General features: G+C 41.0%; 1 protein-coding gene across 2 annotated transcripts; it reads right to left on the reverse strand.

Annotated features, from left to right (window-relative positions):
• Window positions 1–2,552: 2,552 nt before the first annotated feature.
• Window positions 2,553–18,544, reverse strand: LOC105925278 (phosphoglucomutase-1). Of its 2 annotated transcripts, XM_036137933.1 has the most exons (12): window positions 18,461–18,544; window positions 16,515–16,866; window positions 12,084–12,246; window positions 11,747–11,893; window positions 10,437–10,562; window positions 8,431–8,621; window positions 8,110–8,264; window positions 7,885–8,000; window positions 7,669–7,804; window positions 4,584–4,767; window positions 4,304–4,432; window positions 2,553–3,342 (listed from the first exon to the last, which is right to left on the reverse strand). In XM_036137933.1, the coding sequence occupies exons 2-12, from the start codon at window positions 16,770–16,772 to the stop codon at window positions 3,253–3,255; spliced, it is 1,695 nt and encodes a 564-aa protein (XP_035993826.1). In that variant the 5' UTR covers window positions 16,773–16,866; window positions 18,461–18,544; the 3' UTR covers window positions 2,553–3,252. The 2 variants fall into 2 exon arrangements, 1 of the variants encoding a protein (XP_035993826.1); XR_004931193.1 differs by lacking the exon at window positions 18,461–18,544 and having other exon boundaries at window positions 4,304–4,400; window positions 16,515–17,085.
• Between the last annotated feature and the right edge of the window lie 408 nt (window positions 18,545–18,952).

The raw sequence follows: 18,952 nt of genomic DNA on the forward strand, positions 1-18,952 counted from the left end.
CCGCATTTGGACCCAGCCACCGTCTCTCTCCAGAGAGCCAGCCTTGACACCTTAAAGCTATAGTTGGTAATCCTGTTCGGAAACACGTTTTGTTATACTGGGTAAAATGGGCATTCCATCCTGACAGTAGTCAATACATTATGTAATCAGAAAAATAACTTTAAAAAAAAAATTGATCTCTGTGAGAGCTGCAGGCCTGTAAAAGCTGTAACCAATCCCTGTGGTTCGGTCCAAAAAACAGGGATTTGTCAACTTTTTGCTCCTGCTCTCACCCTCCTCTGTCCCTCACATTCCGGGGGTATCACCTTATCTATTGGTTGTCCAACATGCCAATCATTCTTACCCGCTCATGTAAAGCCAATAACGGTCCTTGTAAGTTTCTGCTTGCTGGCAGCACATGCGCACTTCTAGTGTTATGTATCCGGTTAGCTCAGCGGTTAGCTTCGGTGTTAGCCGTTCATTGTAGTTCCACTGCTCTCACTTTATTCTTGAACATGGCTGAGAGTCCTCTTCTTCTCATGTTTATGAGAAGAAGAGGAAGGCATCAGTACAAAGAAATAAAACCAGAGTGGATTTGGGAGATTTTTTCACCCGATCTCCTTGAGGAACGGAAGAGAAAGGTAAGACGGTCTTGCCCAGTTATTCACAAAGGGACTTGGGGAAACTCCCGGAAAAATCACTGACTCAACATTTAATCAGATTAATTATGTCCAATGGGATTTACAGCCATCACTGTCAAAAATCCTTTTGACGTTGTGCACAAGACAATCCAAAGAACAGTCCATGTGTTTGTCATTGAACTATGGAATAACTAATGACGAGGATGTTACAATTTGTCACTCATTGCAGAAAGTGAATCTAATATACAGTATTTCACAAATGTGAGACACTGTATAGAAGTTTCCCATACTTTTTCTATACACTCAGTGTTCTATGAATATGCTTGCAGGCACAGCACTCTGTGACCCACCAGCTTCTTCTGTATTGATCTAGTGTGGCTTGCCCACCCTGTTGGGGGTGTCAATGACTATCTTCTGGACACCACCTACAGACCATCCAGTTCACCCCAGAAATCCTGTTAATGTCTAAAGCAGATGACTAGCCAACAGAAACATTCAGTAATAACACAGAACATAATAAAATATGAATAAAAATGAAATAAAAATAGATAAAATGCAGGAAAACACTGCAAAACGGGAATCAATGTCATGTGAATCATTGGTTTAAATTGAAATAGAATACTCACCACTATTGTTGACAGACCTGGAAATGATGTGGATTTTTTAAAATAAACTCATTTAATATATTCTTATTTGGCAGTAGCATAATCTTACATGGACAATGTAAAAATAAATGTTGGAACCTTAATTTGAGATAATAGCTAAAATATATAACATTTGGTCTGTTTCTGTCCTACCATCCCAAATGTAAATACATAGAGTTTCAGAACATGCAATTTGGCTATGAAATCTGTGCTTTGACGAGGTAATACTTGAATAAAACAGAAGATGAATGAATGGAAAAGCCTGTCAAGCCCAGTATGGTGAAGGATCTGTGGTGCTGTTGGCCTGTTTCCAAAAGGTCCTGGGAACCTTGTTAGAGTGGATGGTATCAGTGGATGGTATCATGAACATTTTAAAATACCATTTTAATTGCAAATCTAGAGAACCATGGGTCATCATTGGGTCTTTATATGGATCCAACAAATGTCACTAAATCAACAGGTCCATCAAAAAGATTCACCAGATCACCTAAAATAACCTTCTTCCATGATCGTCTAGAAAACCTGTTGGGTGAGCCGAACCGAGGAGAGTAAGAGAGCACACAGGACTCTGGATGATCTAGAGAAACTGTGCAAAGAGAAATTTTCAAAAATCTCAGTCGTTACACAGAGGTATGCTCCAACCTTGTGAAATATTAAAAGGAGAAGTGCTGTCCTATTGGGAAAATGTGGTTCTACAAAGTACTGACAGCAGTAATTTTGTTGTTCCTTTCTCTATTACATTTCCCGAACTGAATACAGTCACTCAAATTAAAGGTGGGATTTTTGTTTTCCGGAGTAAGACTATGCTGTTTTACCAAAATTTGTTTTTTTAAAACTCTTTAAATGAAACTTCACCAGCAAGGCAAAGAAATTGGTCCACGTCTCTATCTTTATGTTTGATGGTAAGGGTATCTTTCTTGCCCATACCTTTAATTTACAGTTCAACATTTTAGAGTTTTCCATAAGATGATTACCGGGTGCTCTCAGTGCCGGTTTTTAGCAGGAAAACGGTGCAATACGTGACCTGTTGAACTGCAGCACACAAAAACCTGACCGCGTGTCCATGTTTTCTTCTAGACGGATTTCAGGTTCGGAGACCAAAAGGAAGCAGCACTTCAAAGCGCATCAGTGATCACAGAGCTGGACCAGATGTTTGTTGACTCCTGCTGCCACTGTCCGGATGGAAATTCTGTAGTCAGAGTATGTTTCATTCATAATGTGTTGTTTCTGTTATATCCTGGCTTTGTAAAAAAAAAAAAAAAAAAAGTTGGATAGAAACTACACACAATACAATTAAACAGAAGTTTATTCATGACGACACGTAAAAAAAAAAAAGAGATCATTCTATCTGGTGAACAAAATGGTGCCTTGTTTTTATTTTTGTAATTTTCTGGAGAGCTGACTTTAATTGCTGCAATGGTTTATGACACGCATGCACTGTTTTAGGTTATTATTCGCTGAGGAGTTTCACTTTTCCCAAATTACGGAGCACACATGTTCCAAAAGAATAGTTTGAAGCTGAAGAGAGTGAGGCTGTCATAGGCTTTTTAATCCAAAACACAGTCTGTGTTAAAATACAATACAGTATTAGAGGGCCTGGAAGCAACCAGCCTATTTATATGAAATTAAGCTCTCAGTAGTCTTCAGCAAACAATATTTGTATGCAAAGTCACATTAGTAAAAACAACATCAGTGGAAGAGCAGAGAGCATGCAGTGGCGAATAATTACTGGAGTTGCTCTAATCAGACACAATGCAGAGGAGTCAAAACTCCATAAGCAGGAAGCAGATGGAGTTCATTCCAGGCAAAAACACATTCAATTACATCCCAGATGCATGATTAAAATACAAAGATGAGTCAGAAATGTCATCTGTTGCACTAAGTGCTTCCCCTCCTTGATTTGCTGTTCTGTTTACACAAAATATGGGAGGAACAATATAATAAAAAAAAAAAAAATTAATGGGAGATGAAGCCCTTTGGAGGAAGATTCATGTAATGAGTGACGGCCCCTTTCGACTCGTCCTGTGATGAAGCTGAGAAATCTTGAGAGCAATAGTTGCCAGGGGCGCCAGTATCACCTGTCCCAAAGAATAATGATAAGGTCACAGACAGATACACCTGGGTGTCACATTACCGCAAGGCTAATTTTCCCTGGACTATTTCCCTGCAATACTGCATTTACATTGTCACCTACTAAGAGCATTCTAGTGCAGTGTGAATGGATTTAATCTATTTCGTCACATTGCAACCACAAACTTTATTATATTTTCTTGGGATTTTTTATGAGACAGACCAACAGATATTGGTGCAGAATTATGAAATGATGGGGAAAAAAAATGTAAAAAGTGTAATTTGAATATATTATCAGCCCCACTGAGATGATATTTTGTAGAATCGGCTTTTGCAGCAATCATAGCTAGAAGTCTCTCACTTTCAGCTTTGTACATCAAGAGGATTAATCATAATTTCTAAATAGCCCAACTGCAGTGACCTTGGACACAAAGCATTTGTGGACACAGATTTTCAAGTCAACAGATTCTCAACCAAATTTAGGTCTGGACTTTGACTGTACTATTGTTAGACATGCACAACCTTTGATGGAAAGCATTCCATTCCATTGGTTCTCACATTTCTTTAAACCCAAGCCTGGCTTTAAACTTCTCCTTGACCCGAGTGGTGAGAGATTTAAGGTTACTCTCAAACAGCATCATGATATACATATACATATATATATATATATATATATATATATATATATATATATATATATATATATATATATATATATATATATATGTGTGTGTGTGTGTGTGTGTGTGTGTGTGTGTGTGTGTTTTCTGATAGCAACTGGTTTTACTAGATAAAAAAGGAAAAGGAAACCATGCTTTTTTTTGGTCGATTACATAAAATCCCAATAAAAAAGAAAAATACATTGAAGTTTAGAAATGTTCCACTTTTGCATGGCAGTGGGCATGTAAAGACCTAGTCTAGTCTTAATGCTTCATGCTGAACGAATATTATTAAATATATTAAACGTACCTGGGTGTCTTCAAATATGAGTTTCCTTTCATAGCTGTCAATGTAGATCCTGACTGTTGCTCCCTCAGCAGCTGTCCCACCCAGCCTGTAGATGATTCTGGAACCGTCAGAGAATATAATCCTCAGTCCCTGCAGTGAAAACATGCCGACACACTGTGAGAGCCTTCAGAGACTCAGATTAGTGCTTTTGATGCTTACAGACATTAAGGATACAACCAGCCAGGAGTCCAGTTCCTCCCTGTGTCTTTTACAAACACAGCACAAGCAGCGGCAGCTATACCTGGTTCCTGGTTATGGTGCTGTCCACAGGGTCTGTGTACTCAAAGTTGTCAGCTTTTTCCACCTGGTAGATTTTGTCTTCAACAGCAAATCTCTGCTTCACAAAGGACTTGTCTGAGATCAGAATCTCCAAATCCTCCATCATGTCGCACGCTGCATCTATGTCAACATTCTCATAGTCATATCTGAAAATTGATGAAAAAAAAAAAACAGATTAGTGAAATTTTTATGGTGCATGCTTTGTTTTAAAGTGTCAGATCATTTAACAAAAAGCATTTTATCCATCTCTTGTTGCAACAGACTCGCAAAGCAGTCTGTTATTAGAGGTTGACAGTTGATCAAAGAAGAATAAAAAGACTTAAAATAAGCTTAAGATAAAGCATGCAGGTGCAAAGGATTAAGCTTGAGCCTCTTTGGGGGGAAAAGGGAGGAGGAGGGGGGGGGGAACTGCAGGTTTGAGTAAAGACAATGTAGTTGCCTTAATTCACCACTAGGTGACGCTTGTGTTCTCTGCTGTGCTTCTGTCCTTATGGGGACAGGTTGGAGAATATAATAAGCACTTCATGTTGTCCCTAATTTGACAGAACACAACAGGAGAGATCAAATCAAATACACAGATCCGTTGGCAGCACAGTTATTAACACCCCCTGGTAGAGCTGAGTGAAAAGCATTAAAATATATTGGCCTATTTTCAGGGTCATAATCTCACGCTGAAAACTTTGGAGAACCCCAACCTGTAATTTTGACACAGTCATTCCATGGGGACAATATTTCAATAAGAATTTTATTTATTTTTTTAAACAAAATCATCTGCACGACACTAAGCACTTCTTCAATAAAATATGCCTAACTGAAATGTGTTTGGTAATTCATCCTGTCACGATCCCCAGGTATTTGTATGTTTTTAGGTTCCTGGGATCATGCGTCTTTCTGTTTTCTTCCTACAGTGTTCATGTTTATCCGGGCTGTCGTATATTCACTTCTGCACATATGCTGTCCTACGCACGAGGACAATCAGAGTGTTTTCTAACCAGAAACCATGGGTGGACAGCTCGGTGCGGGGTCCCTGCTGAAGACCCGGGGTGCAGCATTCAGTTCTGGAGACTAACTGGCCTACAGCAGGGCTAGAAGTGAACTGAAAAAGGCATCCAAACAGCACAGCACAAGTGCAAGCAGCGCATAGAGGAACACTTCAGCAGCAACAACCCACGTAGCATGTAAAGAGGCATCAGGACTAACACCGACTATAAGAACAGCGACCAGCAGCTCAGCAATGACCCAGCTCTACCTGACACTTTAAACAGCTTCTTCGCACGCTTCGAATCTCTCAGCAGCAGAAGCTCTGAATATCTTCCTCAGCCAGAGGTGCAGCATCACCCCTTCATCTTGCAGCTACACCAAGTGACCTGTTCCTTTACAACGGTCAATATCAACAAGGCTGCAGGTCCAGTCTTGTGCTGACCAATTCACAGGGCTTTTTCTGGACATCTTCAACCTCTCCCTGCTGCTCTCCATGGTCCCTGGCTACCTGAAATCATCCATCATCATGCCGGTCCCCAATAAAACAACCATCACCTGCCTCACTAATACCGTCCTGTTGCTCTGACCCATGACATCATGAAGCGCTTTGAGAGGATCCTCCTACAACACATCATGGACTCCATCCCTGCTGGCCTGGACAGCCTGCAGTTTGCCTAGAGGGAGAATCGCTCCACTGCACTCAGCTCTGACTCACCTGCTGCATCCCAGCACCTATGTCAGAATGATATTGGTGGACTTCAGCTCAGCCTTCAACATTGTGCTCCCAGACATGCTGGCCCTGCAGCTCCACAACATGGGATTATCTGCACCGCTGAGGGCTGAGGACACAACCCTGCAACGCTGCAGGGTTGTGTCCTGAGCCCTGCTCTCTTCACCCTCTTCATACACAGCTGCTCTGCTATCCACCCACAAACAACAGTTAGGTTTGCAGACGACACCACTGTGGTGTTAACATGACACATACTTGCCTTTTTAGGTTGATCAGATTGTCTAAGAACTGTTGATTGCTAATCTATGATGCCCTCTTTTCCCAGGGATATAAATATGACACTTTTCTTTAGGTGAACACTTCAATAAAAATTTCTTATAGCCACTCTTCAAAATAGGAAAGACAAAAAAAAAAACATGCAAGTAAAGGAAGGGTGTTTTTTTTTTTCATAATTCAGTTAACAGCTGCATAAAAATATCTACTCACTTATACTTAGACTTAGACAAACATTATTGTCATATGTCATATGCCCAGATCCTGAGTGCAGGCCAAGTAAAATGTACAAAGATTGACCCTTGCATGTTTGTCCCCTACCTCAAACAAACCCCTTTGTACCAATGTCTTTGAACTATTGGGTTTAAGTTGTTAAAAAAATAGGGTCTGTGTAATACTAGCGCTCAGGACTAGTGTCCTGCATGTTTTAGATGTTTCTCTTCTCGGACACAACTGATTTAAATTATTCGATCATTAGAAAACTCCTACAGAATCTGAAAACAGACTGAGGAGATTGTTCAAAGATATTGATCAGGTGTTAGAGCAGGAACACATCTTAAGCCAGCAGGACAAATACTACTTACTGCAGTTACCCACCTTACAATAGACAGTATTTATTTGAGACATATGACATTTCCTTACAGTTTTCTGTTAGTAGAAAAAAATAACTACTTTAAATTGTTGGTTGTTAAGGCAGGTGGAAAACTTCTCCCTGGTGGGTACGACTTCATGCCAGTTTTGTACCAAATCTCGCGACATGTCTTAGAGTTGCAGGAGAAAAGGTTGGGTACAAAATTCACTATGAAATTACAGAATGGGAAAAGGAAGAAATGACCAGCACCAATTTAAACCAAGTGGAACTGTGCCTACCAAGGCTGAAAGACGACCTAAGTCCGTCTCACTAACCCGGACTGTGAGGAAAATGGCAAAGGAGGTAAGACAAATGTGTCAGATCATGCTACTGCAGCAAAAGATGGATTTATTTTGAGGCTTTTTGCACATCTTAACCAGGGGTACCAATACATGAGACAGGGCGCAGTCTGTTGCATACACCACCCCTCACCTTGTGAAGTAATTTCTTCCATATTTCAACCAGTGTTCCTTCAGAATGTCCTCCACACTCTGCCTTCTAGTCGCAATGATGGACAGCCATGCCAGCACAGCCCAAAGCCCATCCTTCTCACGAATGTGGTCCCCACCTATATGTATTTTAGAGTTTGCAACTCACAAAAACCACAAGCGGTTCAAATCTTCTGATGTTTAACAGGAGAAATCTTACCTGTACCAAAGTTTTCCTCTCCACACAAAGACAGCTTGCCGGCGTCCATCAGGTTCCCAAAGAACCTCCAGCCAGTGGGAGTTTCATGCAGCTCTATTTTTGTTGCTTTGGCTACTCTGTGGACAGTTCAATGAGAAAGTATTCTTGGCCCCAAACAAGAAATGTTTGAGCTTGATTGAGCTTTTTGCAACAATGGGTCAACTGGATACTTGGCCAGAGTTTTACCTGTCCAACGCTGTGCTTGTAGGCATGCTGCGGGCAAAGCCTCTTACGCCTGTATGCTGAAAGTACGGGATGCAGAAGATGTTGTCCGCTATCACAGCCACAGAGTCAGACGGGGTGACGAAAAAACCATGCTTACCCAGGATCATGCTACGGTCCTGGAAAGAAACACAGACAGTGATTTGAAATCTTGGTCGGAGGTTCCTCTGAACATGATTGGAAGTCCAGCAATCATCTAAACGACAACCCCCTGAACAGGAATTATTATTTTAATTTTCTAGTATTAAATCTGAAAAAGAAAAAAAACTGAACTCAAGAACACACCCCGTCCCCATCAAATGCCGCTCCAAAGTCATACTGTCCGTCTCTCATGCTGTCAACCAGGTCTGCAGCATACATAAGGTTAGGATCGGGGGGTTGACCTCCGAAGTCTTCCAGCGGGACACAGTTAATGGCAGAGTTAGCCGGGCAACCCAGCTCCTCACACAGTATTCTCTTCACATATGGTCCCAGCGCTGGGGAGCAGAAGGAGTTACAGCAAGGAGAGGAGACATGCAGCAAGGAGCTACTGAAGACAGACCTCCTACTGTACACAGAAAGCAATCCCATCAGCTTTCTAAAGCAACAACTACACAAAAACAACATCTCTACATTGTGATGATGCGACATAGTTGCAGTATTTGGGAATTTCCTGCACAGGTCAGGTAACACAGCTTCAACTGTGAATTTAAACTGATAAATGATGTTTGTTACTGACGTGAGTATTGGAGGTGGCAGGAACTGGGGTATTTTAAGGAAATTTTCACACCAATGCCGCTTGGACCACTTGAAAGGCACCAGAGTCTGTTCCCTTGCATAGCCTGCTTCATTTGGTCAGGTGTGAAAGTTCATCCAAACTCTGGTTTTGTTTTCTGGACCAACAAGCAAACTCTGTTCTGTGAAGTATCCAGTGAACAAAAAAATAGAAAGCGATCCAAAGGGGGCCAGTTATGAGCGATTTGCGGACATATGTGATCTGAAAACGTTTAAATCCTTGTGACACCTAAATCTGGGTCAGTGTTACCACAACAGCCCGTCTGGCATTGCTTTCATCAATTTGCATATAGCTTAAGAGTCTTCTTAAGCTATAAGTTTGTAGCCATAAAAATGTGACTCAGATCCAAGCCATCTCAGAATAGTTATGTGGTGATTTAATTTAGCCTTTCCATTGAATGTGGGCATCTTTACTGTTACAGAAACACCAGCATATCTATTGACTGATCAGCTGACAGTCCACTCTGTAAATGTGTTTGTGGACTTATTTGAAGATAAAACATTTCACTGTGATCTGATCACGGGATTTTAATGGCAGGTGTAAATTGTCAGTGTTAGGCTAGTTCACCTACATCCTGATAAGCCAGGGCGCATGTTAATAACATGTCTGTGCAGCGTTTTATGATACTGCTCCGAGTGAGCAGTGGTTGTCAGTGTTTCGCACTGTTGATGGGGTTTGCTCTGCTTTTAGTAGAACAGCTTAAAAATGAACCAAACCAAATGAAACCACGATTTTTAAGCATTAAAAGTACAAAGGATCGAAATGACCAGCAACCTTGCTTCACTGTTCTAGATTTCAGATTTGTTTAGCTTAGTTTAAAAACAATATATATATATTCACGTTAGCATGTAAATTCATGAGATTATAGCCTGGCGGAGAATTTATATCTCTAGTCCCATTGGCAGATTGGTGTCAAACACATAAATAAAATAGCAAGAAAAACAACAAGCAGATAAAAGATATATTAGAAAATGCATAAAAGACCACAAAACATACTAATTCGGACAAACTCATGCTGACATCTATTGCTTTCCAGTGGCCATATTTTGTGAGGAATGGGAGTTCCCTTGTGTTACTCTGGTCTGTATTCCTACGTGAGATGAATGATGAGAATAAGCAGCTTGACCAAAAGGAGTTTTCTTGTTATTTTTTTTTCATCAGAAATAAAAACAAAACAAAAACCAAAGCCAATCTAAAGTTTATTAGCTAAAGTCCTGATAAACTGTAAAAAAAAGAAAAGAAAAAGAATAGCCAGGTTTATACAAGTCTGTAGAATTTCTACAAAACGTTTCACTGGAGCTCCATTTTAATTTCTCATTCAGCCAGGCTCACTGAGCTAGTTCCTAGCCCTTTTTCATTTAATAGGTCCTACATAGCGAAGCAAATGAGCTTGAATGGTCTTACCCTGACTTTAATATGGCAGGGGAGTTTATCTAAATGAGCAGAACCAGAAGTAGTGGTATTTTTCCGAACCTTTAACTCTTCAGAGTTAGGCTCTTGGTAAACTTTCTCTCACCTCCATGCATTGCATCTAGCCTTATGCTGATATGATTCTCGCCAGACAGAAGTTCCTTCAAAGCCGCAAAGTCAAAGATGTTCCTCAGAAGGTTAGCGTAGGACTCCACAGGGTCAACTATTTCCACTTAACACAAAAAACAACAGAAACAAAATATGTCAAGAACCAAAGGGCAAAGGGTTTGAAAGCTAATCACATAAGTTTGCATCCCACCTAAACTCGATGAATGATACAATGTCTTTACTTCCTGTATTTGAGCTGGGTTGAGTTTGAGTTTTTTGAACGTAGCATAGTAAAAGACTCCACTATGTCAGCAAATTTGAACAATTTAGATGAATAGTGCATTTCTGTGATCCAAATAGCAAACCTTATTGATTGTTCATATTGCTTGTTTTCACAATATTATCAGTGACTGTAGTGAATTTATGTAGTTATTGCCCCACAACTCTACACAGTAGCTCAGATGTGGTAAAACTAGGAAGTAGTTAAGAACGTGAAGAGCTGTTTCCACCAGGACATGTTTGTTATTCAATATAAATAGACTATTTGATAGCTTACTTTGAATATATCTAATTTAAGGTTTCCAGTTTATCATCGATAATGACCCCAAGAAATCTGTAATCATTTACGCTTTCAATGCTTACTCCATATAACTGTATTTAGATTTTTATATTTGATCTACAGCCAGCTTTGAAGACAACTTGCTCTTATTAAATTCATAATTTCAAGTTCTTCATTGTTATAGTTACATCACCGAGCAACTGCTCCAGACCGTCTCCAGCAAAAAAAAGGCACTAGTGTCATCTGCAAATGATAACATTTTGGAAGTTTGATATTTTATATTCGATATTTGTTTGATATTTTCACCATAAAGTTTGATATAGTACAAGTCTTTGGTACATATCTAAACAATATAAAGTAGCTAAATGTTGTTCTCAGGTATTTGGTAGCAGATATCATCTGTAACGAAACTCCAAGTCCCCTGACATCAGATTTTTTCTTTCTGTGCTGTATGTAGACCATCCTGGGTACCTGACCAGGATGGTCAAATAGGCACAATTATGTGCCTATTTGTCTTGCTCTATGTTATAAAATATTAATAAAATACAATGGGGTTCATTGTTCGAAAGTTCAAGGGCTGTGAATACTTTTACGGTGTACTGAAGCATATATAAAAAAAATTCTAATGCTGCAAGTTTATCTGCCAGCTTATTTTAGACTCTGGCTCCTTTTTCACATGTTCCCCTTTTATTCCTGTCATTGTTGCGCTGTTGAAGAAGGACTGAAGGCATGCTGATAACCCACATCACCTGTGAAGGGTTTGAACTTGTTTTCTAGATCAAACGCCTGTTTGCCGAGGGTTTTCAGATCCACACACAGTCCAGGGCAAATAGCAAACTCCTCAATGGTTCTGCTGATCTGGTAGATCTTGCTTGTGACCTCCTCCTTTGCTGGGCCTGGAAGCAGCGGAAAAAGGTTTTCTGTTAAACTGATGTTCATACGTTCCGAGGTTTGTTGCACTACCACAGGGCATCAATGGCAACTTCCCATTATCCAGAAGAAGCTGTGATCTGTCTGCTTCTCCTGCGACACTACATTGCACTCCGCTGATGGTTTTGCATGTGTGATTTTCTCACATTACCATACCTCCAGCTGCTGTGTTAAACTTAATGCCAAAGTCTCCACCGGGTCCACCGGGGTTGTGGCTGGCAGTAAGGATAATCCCACCGATGGCTTTGTATTTCCTGATGACACATGAGACCGCTGGCGTTGACATTATCCCATGGTGTCCAATGATAAGACGTCCGATCTGTGGAGATGCCACACAGGATTTTGAGTGGGAGCAGAGGAGAGTGGGTCACAGTTTATCTCAGTGAGATAGGTGCACATGCAGCCTGACTCCTTCCACTTGTAAGTGAAACTAGGATTACTGCTGCTATTAACAAGTTCTAACATGATTAGGTCTATTTTAACTCTGTGTAATTAATTTGTGATGTAATTTAAAACTGGGGAACAGCTCCTGACTAATGCTGGCAGCCAGCCTGAAACCAGAATGGTTCCATGTGTTTCTTGTGGAACAAATCAGAGTCAGGACCTGAAACTATTCTGCTGACTTAGATTTTACTGTGGAGGTGTAGAGCTGCACTTCTCCTGTCACATTCTGCTGTATGTCTGCTGAGGCCTGTGGTATTGCCATTCTTTGGAAATGCCCATTATTCAAAATGATCACCAATTTTTCATTTTTGTCATTAAAGTATGCTGTTGACGATCAGAAACCACTTCTTTTTTCTTCAGGAACCGGGATTTAAGAAAAAGCAAACAAGAGCAATGGTTAGCAGAGCCGACCCAAGACTGTATAGGGCCTAAAACAGAATTACATTTTGGGCCCCATTTCCAGTTAAACCCAAGCAGCAATAACATCTCTTTTAAACTAGTGCAGCTTGATTCATTCCACGGTTGAGTGGTAAGGATCTGAAACTATTCTGCTATTCTTCCTAGCTAGCTCCGTCCTCTATCATCTCCTCGCTCTCTTCAATCTCCAAGCACCTCCTCTCACCTAAACTTTACAAAATCTATCCAAACTCTACTATTCATTCTATCAAAATTATATCCAAAACCTGAATTGACCGCAACTCTCCAACAAACTTCCACATTTTTACTGAATACTGAGGCGCCTAAATGCCTGTCAAAATTCACAGGCAATCTGAACCGCTTCCTGAAGCAGTCACGTGGTACGGCTGGGTAGCAAGGCTTTGGACGTCATCGTTTTCGGCTCCTCCTCTAAATACGCGCTTTGTGGAAACGCGCCCTCCATCAGTCCACACACACCGTGAGGCCTTGGCTCATCTCATAACATCCCTACCTGTCGGACTGACCCAAGATATCTGGACCTCGGATTGGATTCTGGACTCGTTCTGGTGGATTCCCAATTGGTACCTCAGCCTTTCTCTGAATGTTTGTGTATGACCCCAGACTGTCTCTGCCAAGCGAGGGAACCAGCTTCTGAGAACAGCGAGAGCACTACGCTCCTTTTGTTTGTGTCCCTTTCACTTCCAGAAGTTTTCCTCACCGGCTACACCTGACACTGTAAAAGGTTACTCTGTGTCGGTCGAATTATCGAGTCAAACACCAGACATTTTATAGTGCGGTATCATAGTGATAACACAAATATTTAAAAGAAATGCAAAACAGGATCTAATCACCTTTAATAAACAATGACTATTAACTTGCTGCTAATAAAATATTGATTATTGCAGATAAAAAAACATTTCCTGTGTTACTGCAGCTGATTGGGTTATCGGTATACTATCGAGAGTATTAAGATACACATTTTTTCCAACTGAAGAAAAAATAGGATTAAATGCTAGTTTAGTCACAAGCAGTAAAATAAAATTTAAGTCAGTGTCATCTTAAAACAGGCCATTCTAAAACACTTTTTGAGAGATGTGGTGGAGGACTGAAGCAATGACTGGAGCAACACCTGCTGACTTCGGCAGAGGCATTTATGTTCTTGTTGCCCAGAATACCTTCGCTCCTTGCTGTTCTGCTCCTCATGGAGTACCTCTGAAAGCTAATATTGGTTGGCTAATTAGCCAGGCTCAGTTAGCTAGCCAACTGTAGTTTCCAGTTCATGCCTTTCCAAGGACTTGGCTGTCTTTCTTGTAAACAACAGAAATGAGAGGGCTCGCTGTGGGAGTGCGCTGAATCAGGGAAGGGAAGAGCGGCTCTGCTCCAAACTCTGCTCACTCCAGAACTTTCTCTGGGGCTTTAGTGAAGGGTCTTTAAGCTATAGCAGCAGTATGATGGAAAAATTTAACATTCTGAAACTGCCCCATGCCTAATTACCAGCACTAACATTGGCAGATCTTTAGAATAAAGCTGTTTTATTTTTAAAGAACCTGTGGAACTCGTACGCATGGAGAGGTAATTCAGTAATTTAATTGAATTGTCATGACTTGGTTCATATTCAAAAGATGAGGGATTAGGATGGAGAATAACAGCCATTGAAGAATGGAGTTTGACACCCTCGCCTTAAACCTTTGAAGCAACTTTAAAAGTATGTCCATTAAAGATGACAACTATTTTGGTGTTTAATAATCTGGCACCAGCTGACTGTGGAAGGCCAGTATGAAGGCAGAGAAACAGATGAATGAAATGAAGTGATTATGCTATAGCAGAGGAGCACATGTGCAGCTAGAGAACCTGATTATAGGTGCAGAGGGGCACACACACACACACACACACACACACACACACACACACACACACACACACACACACACACACACACACACCGCAGTGCAGGCTGGTAAAATCTCATCATTGTTGGTCTGTAAAAAATGTCCCTGAAACTGCCTGTTTTTTTCACTTTGCTAGAAAGCCTGTATTGTTTCATGTTGAACTCACATGTTCGCAATAAATGGATTGAAGACTATAGAGACAATTCAACCATCTTATTGTGAACAATAAGTTGATTGAAGTGTTAATGGCCACCCTGAATATGATCAAAACTGAGTGACACTACGTGGGCCTGTTGCTGTGCCGCATGTTAAGACCATCTGGACAGGTTGTCTGCAGTAATGAGAGTGCTGGAGGGGATTTCAGATGAGACTATAAAGAGCTGCAGAAGCCAGAGGATTACACTCTCGGATTGACTTGAAATTCATAGGATTCAAAGGTTTCGTCTGGGATGCAACTAATGTACAGCAGCTGACCTCACTGAAGCCCTCGGACTGACTTTAGAAGACTACCACAAAGAGGAGAGCTTTGATGAGCTGTGGAGTACAATGACTGAAACATGCAACAGCTGCAATATTTGCAATATTTCTACTGAAGCCAGTACAGTCGTGTAACACCCACACTTGGACAGCAAATGACTTTCAATAGCAAATATAACTTTAGAATCGATATATTCCCTGCTATTATACAGTCAGTGATGGGTGAGATGGTCAGATGTCTCTCAAAATCTAGCTGTGAGAAAATGAGGGTTAGACAAATATTAATCCCACCAAAGAATGACTTCTTAAAGGATGATTAAGTGTTTTTAGTAGCTTAATCATGTGGTTCTGACTTCCAAGACATGAAAACTGAGATGTGCCATGCAATAAGACTCCTTGAAGAAAATAAAGCAAATGACGAGCTGTGCCCATCCATCTGACTGAGTTTGCCATGTTCCTGAACCTTTCCAGGAGGTTTTCTTTGAACTATATCTCCTGTGTAGGATTGCTATTGTTTTCCCAGTTGATTATATTACTATATTGCCAATGATTAGTGCTGGGTGTGAGCAAAATGCTTCTACTTTAAAGGAGCAATAAGCGATTCTTCACCACTAGATGGAACTTGAGTACGTACGCACATACGCAGCAGCCCTGGCTATGTAAACAAGAGATTGGAGAACTACACAGAGAGGTAGTGTGTTTAACCATAGTCCATCTAAAAATGTACCTTTAGTTCTTCACAAATTCATTTAACTATACTTTCTAACCACACAGATAAGGTATAGTTTGAAAATTTTAAAATTCAGATTTCTATTTAAGTAAACATTTACTATTTCCGGGCGACGGTGGTGCAAGAGTTCGGGAGGTTATTCTGTAACTGGCGTGTACGATCCCCTGGTCCGACCGTCTCCTTGAGCAAGACACTTCACCCACATTGCCTGCTGTCGTGCCAAGCTTCTGTCAGTCTGCCCCAGGGCAGCTGTGGCAACAAACATAGCTCACCACCGTCAGGGTGTGAATGTGTGAATGACTGGTTGTAGTGTAAAGCGCTTTGGGGATCGTCAGACTTGATAAAGCGCTATACAAGTACAAGCCATTTACCATTAAACTATTTCACCACTGGCTGTAGTGTCTTCTGTCTTGCAAATCAACAGATGGTCACCCTGATGTTTCTAATTTGAAACACAACCCAACTATTTCATCTGCTTGATACAACCAGCATGCAGGTTACAAGTGATGAGTCAGGTGACACTGACATTCATACAGTTTTTTGTCAACATCACCTTTTTGTCACTAGTATTCATGCATGTAGCCGATCACTTTTTAGTGTTCACACAGACACAAACACACACAGACTGACCCCGTTGGCAGCTGCCATCTGAACAATGACCCCAATCGCCGGTCTGTTGAAGAAGCGGCCGTCTCCTCCCACCACGAGGGTTGCACCCTGACGGTCAGGTAAGTCAATGGAAGAGAAGATACTCTGGATAAAGTTGTGCAGATAGTTCCTCTTGGACTGAAACACGTAGACCTTCTTTCTAAGGCCGCTGGTGCCGGGTCTCTGGTCGGGGTAGGGGGCTGTGGGCACAGTCAGAACCTGCAGAGGCACGTTCTCCATTGCTTTAAAATTAGGATCCAACTTGGAGAGCCATGTGGAGAGGACACAACCTTTTCACTCAGAGGGAAGCCCGCCGGAAGGTGCAGCAATGGCTCTGAGGAACAGAATGGAAAGAGGAGAGCTCGGCTCCTCCTATTATTTCGCCGGGTTACAGCAGGACTTCAGCAGCTCGAAATAACCATGTGTGTGCAGAGGGGTAACTGAAGACGCTCCTTCACACATGTGCATGTAGATCACTGTCAGGGCTCCAGGCCCAGCCACAAAGAACTGTGTGTGTGTGTGTGTGTGTGTGTGTGTGTGTGTGTGTGTGTGTGTGTGTGTGTGTGTGTGTGTGTGTGTGTGTGTGTGTGGTTGAGTTTTTGTGTGTGTGTACTTGAACTTGCAGCTGAGTGAGGAAATGTTTTTGCTAATTTTACTAGTAGAGTGAGGACTTTGATGTAAAATGAGGACCTTTTGTTAGTCCTCACTTTTATTCTGGGCTAGGGGTCAAGTTTAGCACTATGGTGTCAATAAGGTTTAGGTTAGGGTAAGGATTAACGTGGTAAAGGTTAGGGCTAGGGTCAGGGTCAGGCCATAGAAAGGCTTGAAGATGAATCAAAGTCTATGGAAGACAAGACACGGTCCTCCCTAAGTACTTTAAACAAGGATGTGTGTGTGTGTGTGTGTGTGTTTGTGTGTGTCTGAGTGGAAGTACTGAGGTCTTATGGGGGATATTTATCAGCATGTGAAAGGCTGCAGCTGTGCTCCTGGTAATGATGTGCAAAAACACGGATAGCATTTCTCATTATATGCACCACCAGCATTTTAGCAGAGTATTTACCATGTGTTAAATGCTGACTGTAAAATCTGACGGTCAGAGGAGCAAACAGTGCGCAGACTGAAACATGCAACATGTACATTCCGCTTTCACAGAAACCTACAAAACAAAAAAGTTAACTCTAAGAGCTCATATCAAAATTGCAACAGAATGTGATCAAATGAGGCAAAACAGCACTGCCCTCTAGAGGTTAGTAAATGCTACACCACAAAAGCACAAAGTTACAGTAGCAACATTTCTCATACATTTTTCTTTTTGGCTTCACACCCTAATTAGCTCATTTACTAAAATCTTTCCTGAGCCTCTAAGGTCTCTCACTCTGGGTCAGTAGACTACACAAACATGGCGAAGAAGGTAATTTCTAAAGAATCTGGTTGTTCTCAGAGTGCTATATTCAAGGATAGTCACAGTTTAGTGGAAGGAAAAAGTGTGGTAGACAAAGGTTCACCTGCAAAAGTGAGAACCACAGCCTTGAGATGTCAAACAAAATCCATCCAAGTATTTGTGTAAGCTTGACAAGTAGTGGACTGAGGTTGGAGAAAGGGCATCAGGAGCCACTACGCCCAGAAATTCCCCCCTGGTCGAACTATGCAATGATTTGAAAGATTACATACACCCAAAGATCTCCATCAAGTAATCCACAGGCGCCAGTCAACATGTTAAATTTTAAAGTTCATCACAGGGTAGTTAGTATAAGACTGAACAAGTATGGCTTGTTTTGGAAGACTTTCCAAGAAAAAGCCTGTTCTCACCAAAAGAGCATTGCAGCACATACTTAGAGCTCCAAGCTGCACATCTGAACCAATGTTCTTTGGACAGGTGAAATTAGACAACTTTGACTATAATGCACAGCGTCATGTTTGGAGGAAACACAAGCAGATCATCATAGCAACCACCTAAAAACTGTCCAGTATGGGGGTGGATGATTTAGCCACAGCACCTGGGTGCCTTGAAGCCATTGCTAAAGAGTTTCTGAAAAAGAAAGAATCAAGATACAATGGCCCAGTCAAATATGCAGACCTAAACCTGATGGGATGAGACTTTTGGTGAGCTGTCCAGAAACAAATGCCCACAAAACCAAGATAAACTAAAGCAATGCTAAAGAAGAGGCAAACCTCTCCTATAACGATGTGAGCAGAAAAGTCGTAAAGAAAACAACCTTCTTTTTTTTCCTTCCATTTTTTTCCTTTTCTTTCTCTTTTTTCTTCTTTTTTCCCTTTTTTTCCTTTTTTCCCCTTTTTTTCTTTTCTTTCTTTTTTTTCTTCTTTTCAAGAAAACAACCTTCTAAGGTTGTTGTTGTTAAAGGTGGTTATTCAAACTGTTGAAAAAAGGGATACATTTAATATTTCCTTTTTATTATACA

The sequence above is a fragment of the Fundulus heteroclitus genome, chromosome 6, assembly GCF_011125445.2.
Source record: "Fundulus heteroclitus isolate FHET01 chromosome 6, MU-UCD_Fhet_4.1, whole genome shotgun sequence".
In the NCBI taxonomy this organism is placed as follows: domain Eukaryota; kingdom Metazoa; phylum Chordata; class Actinopteri; order Cyprinodontiformes; family Fundulidae; genus Fundulus; species Fundulus heteroclitus.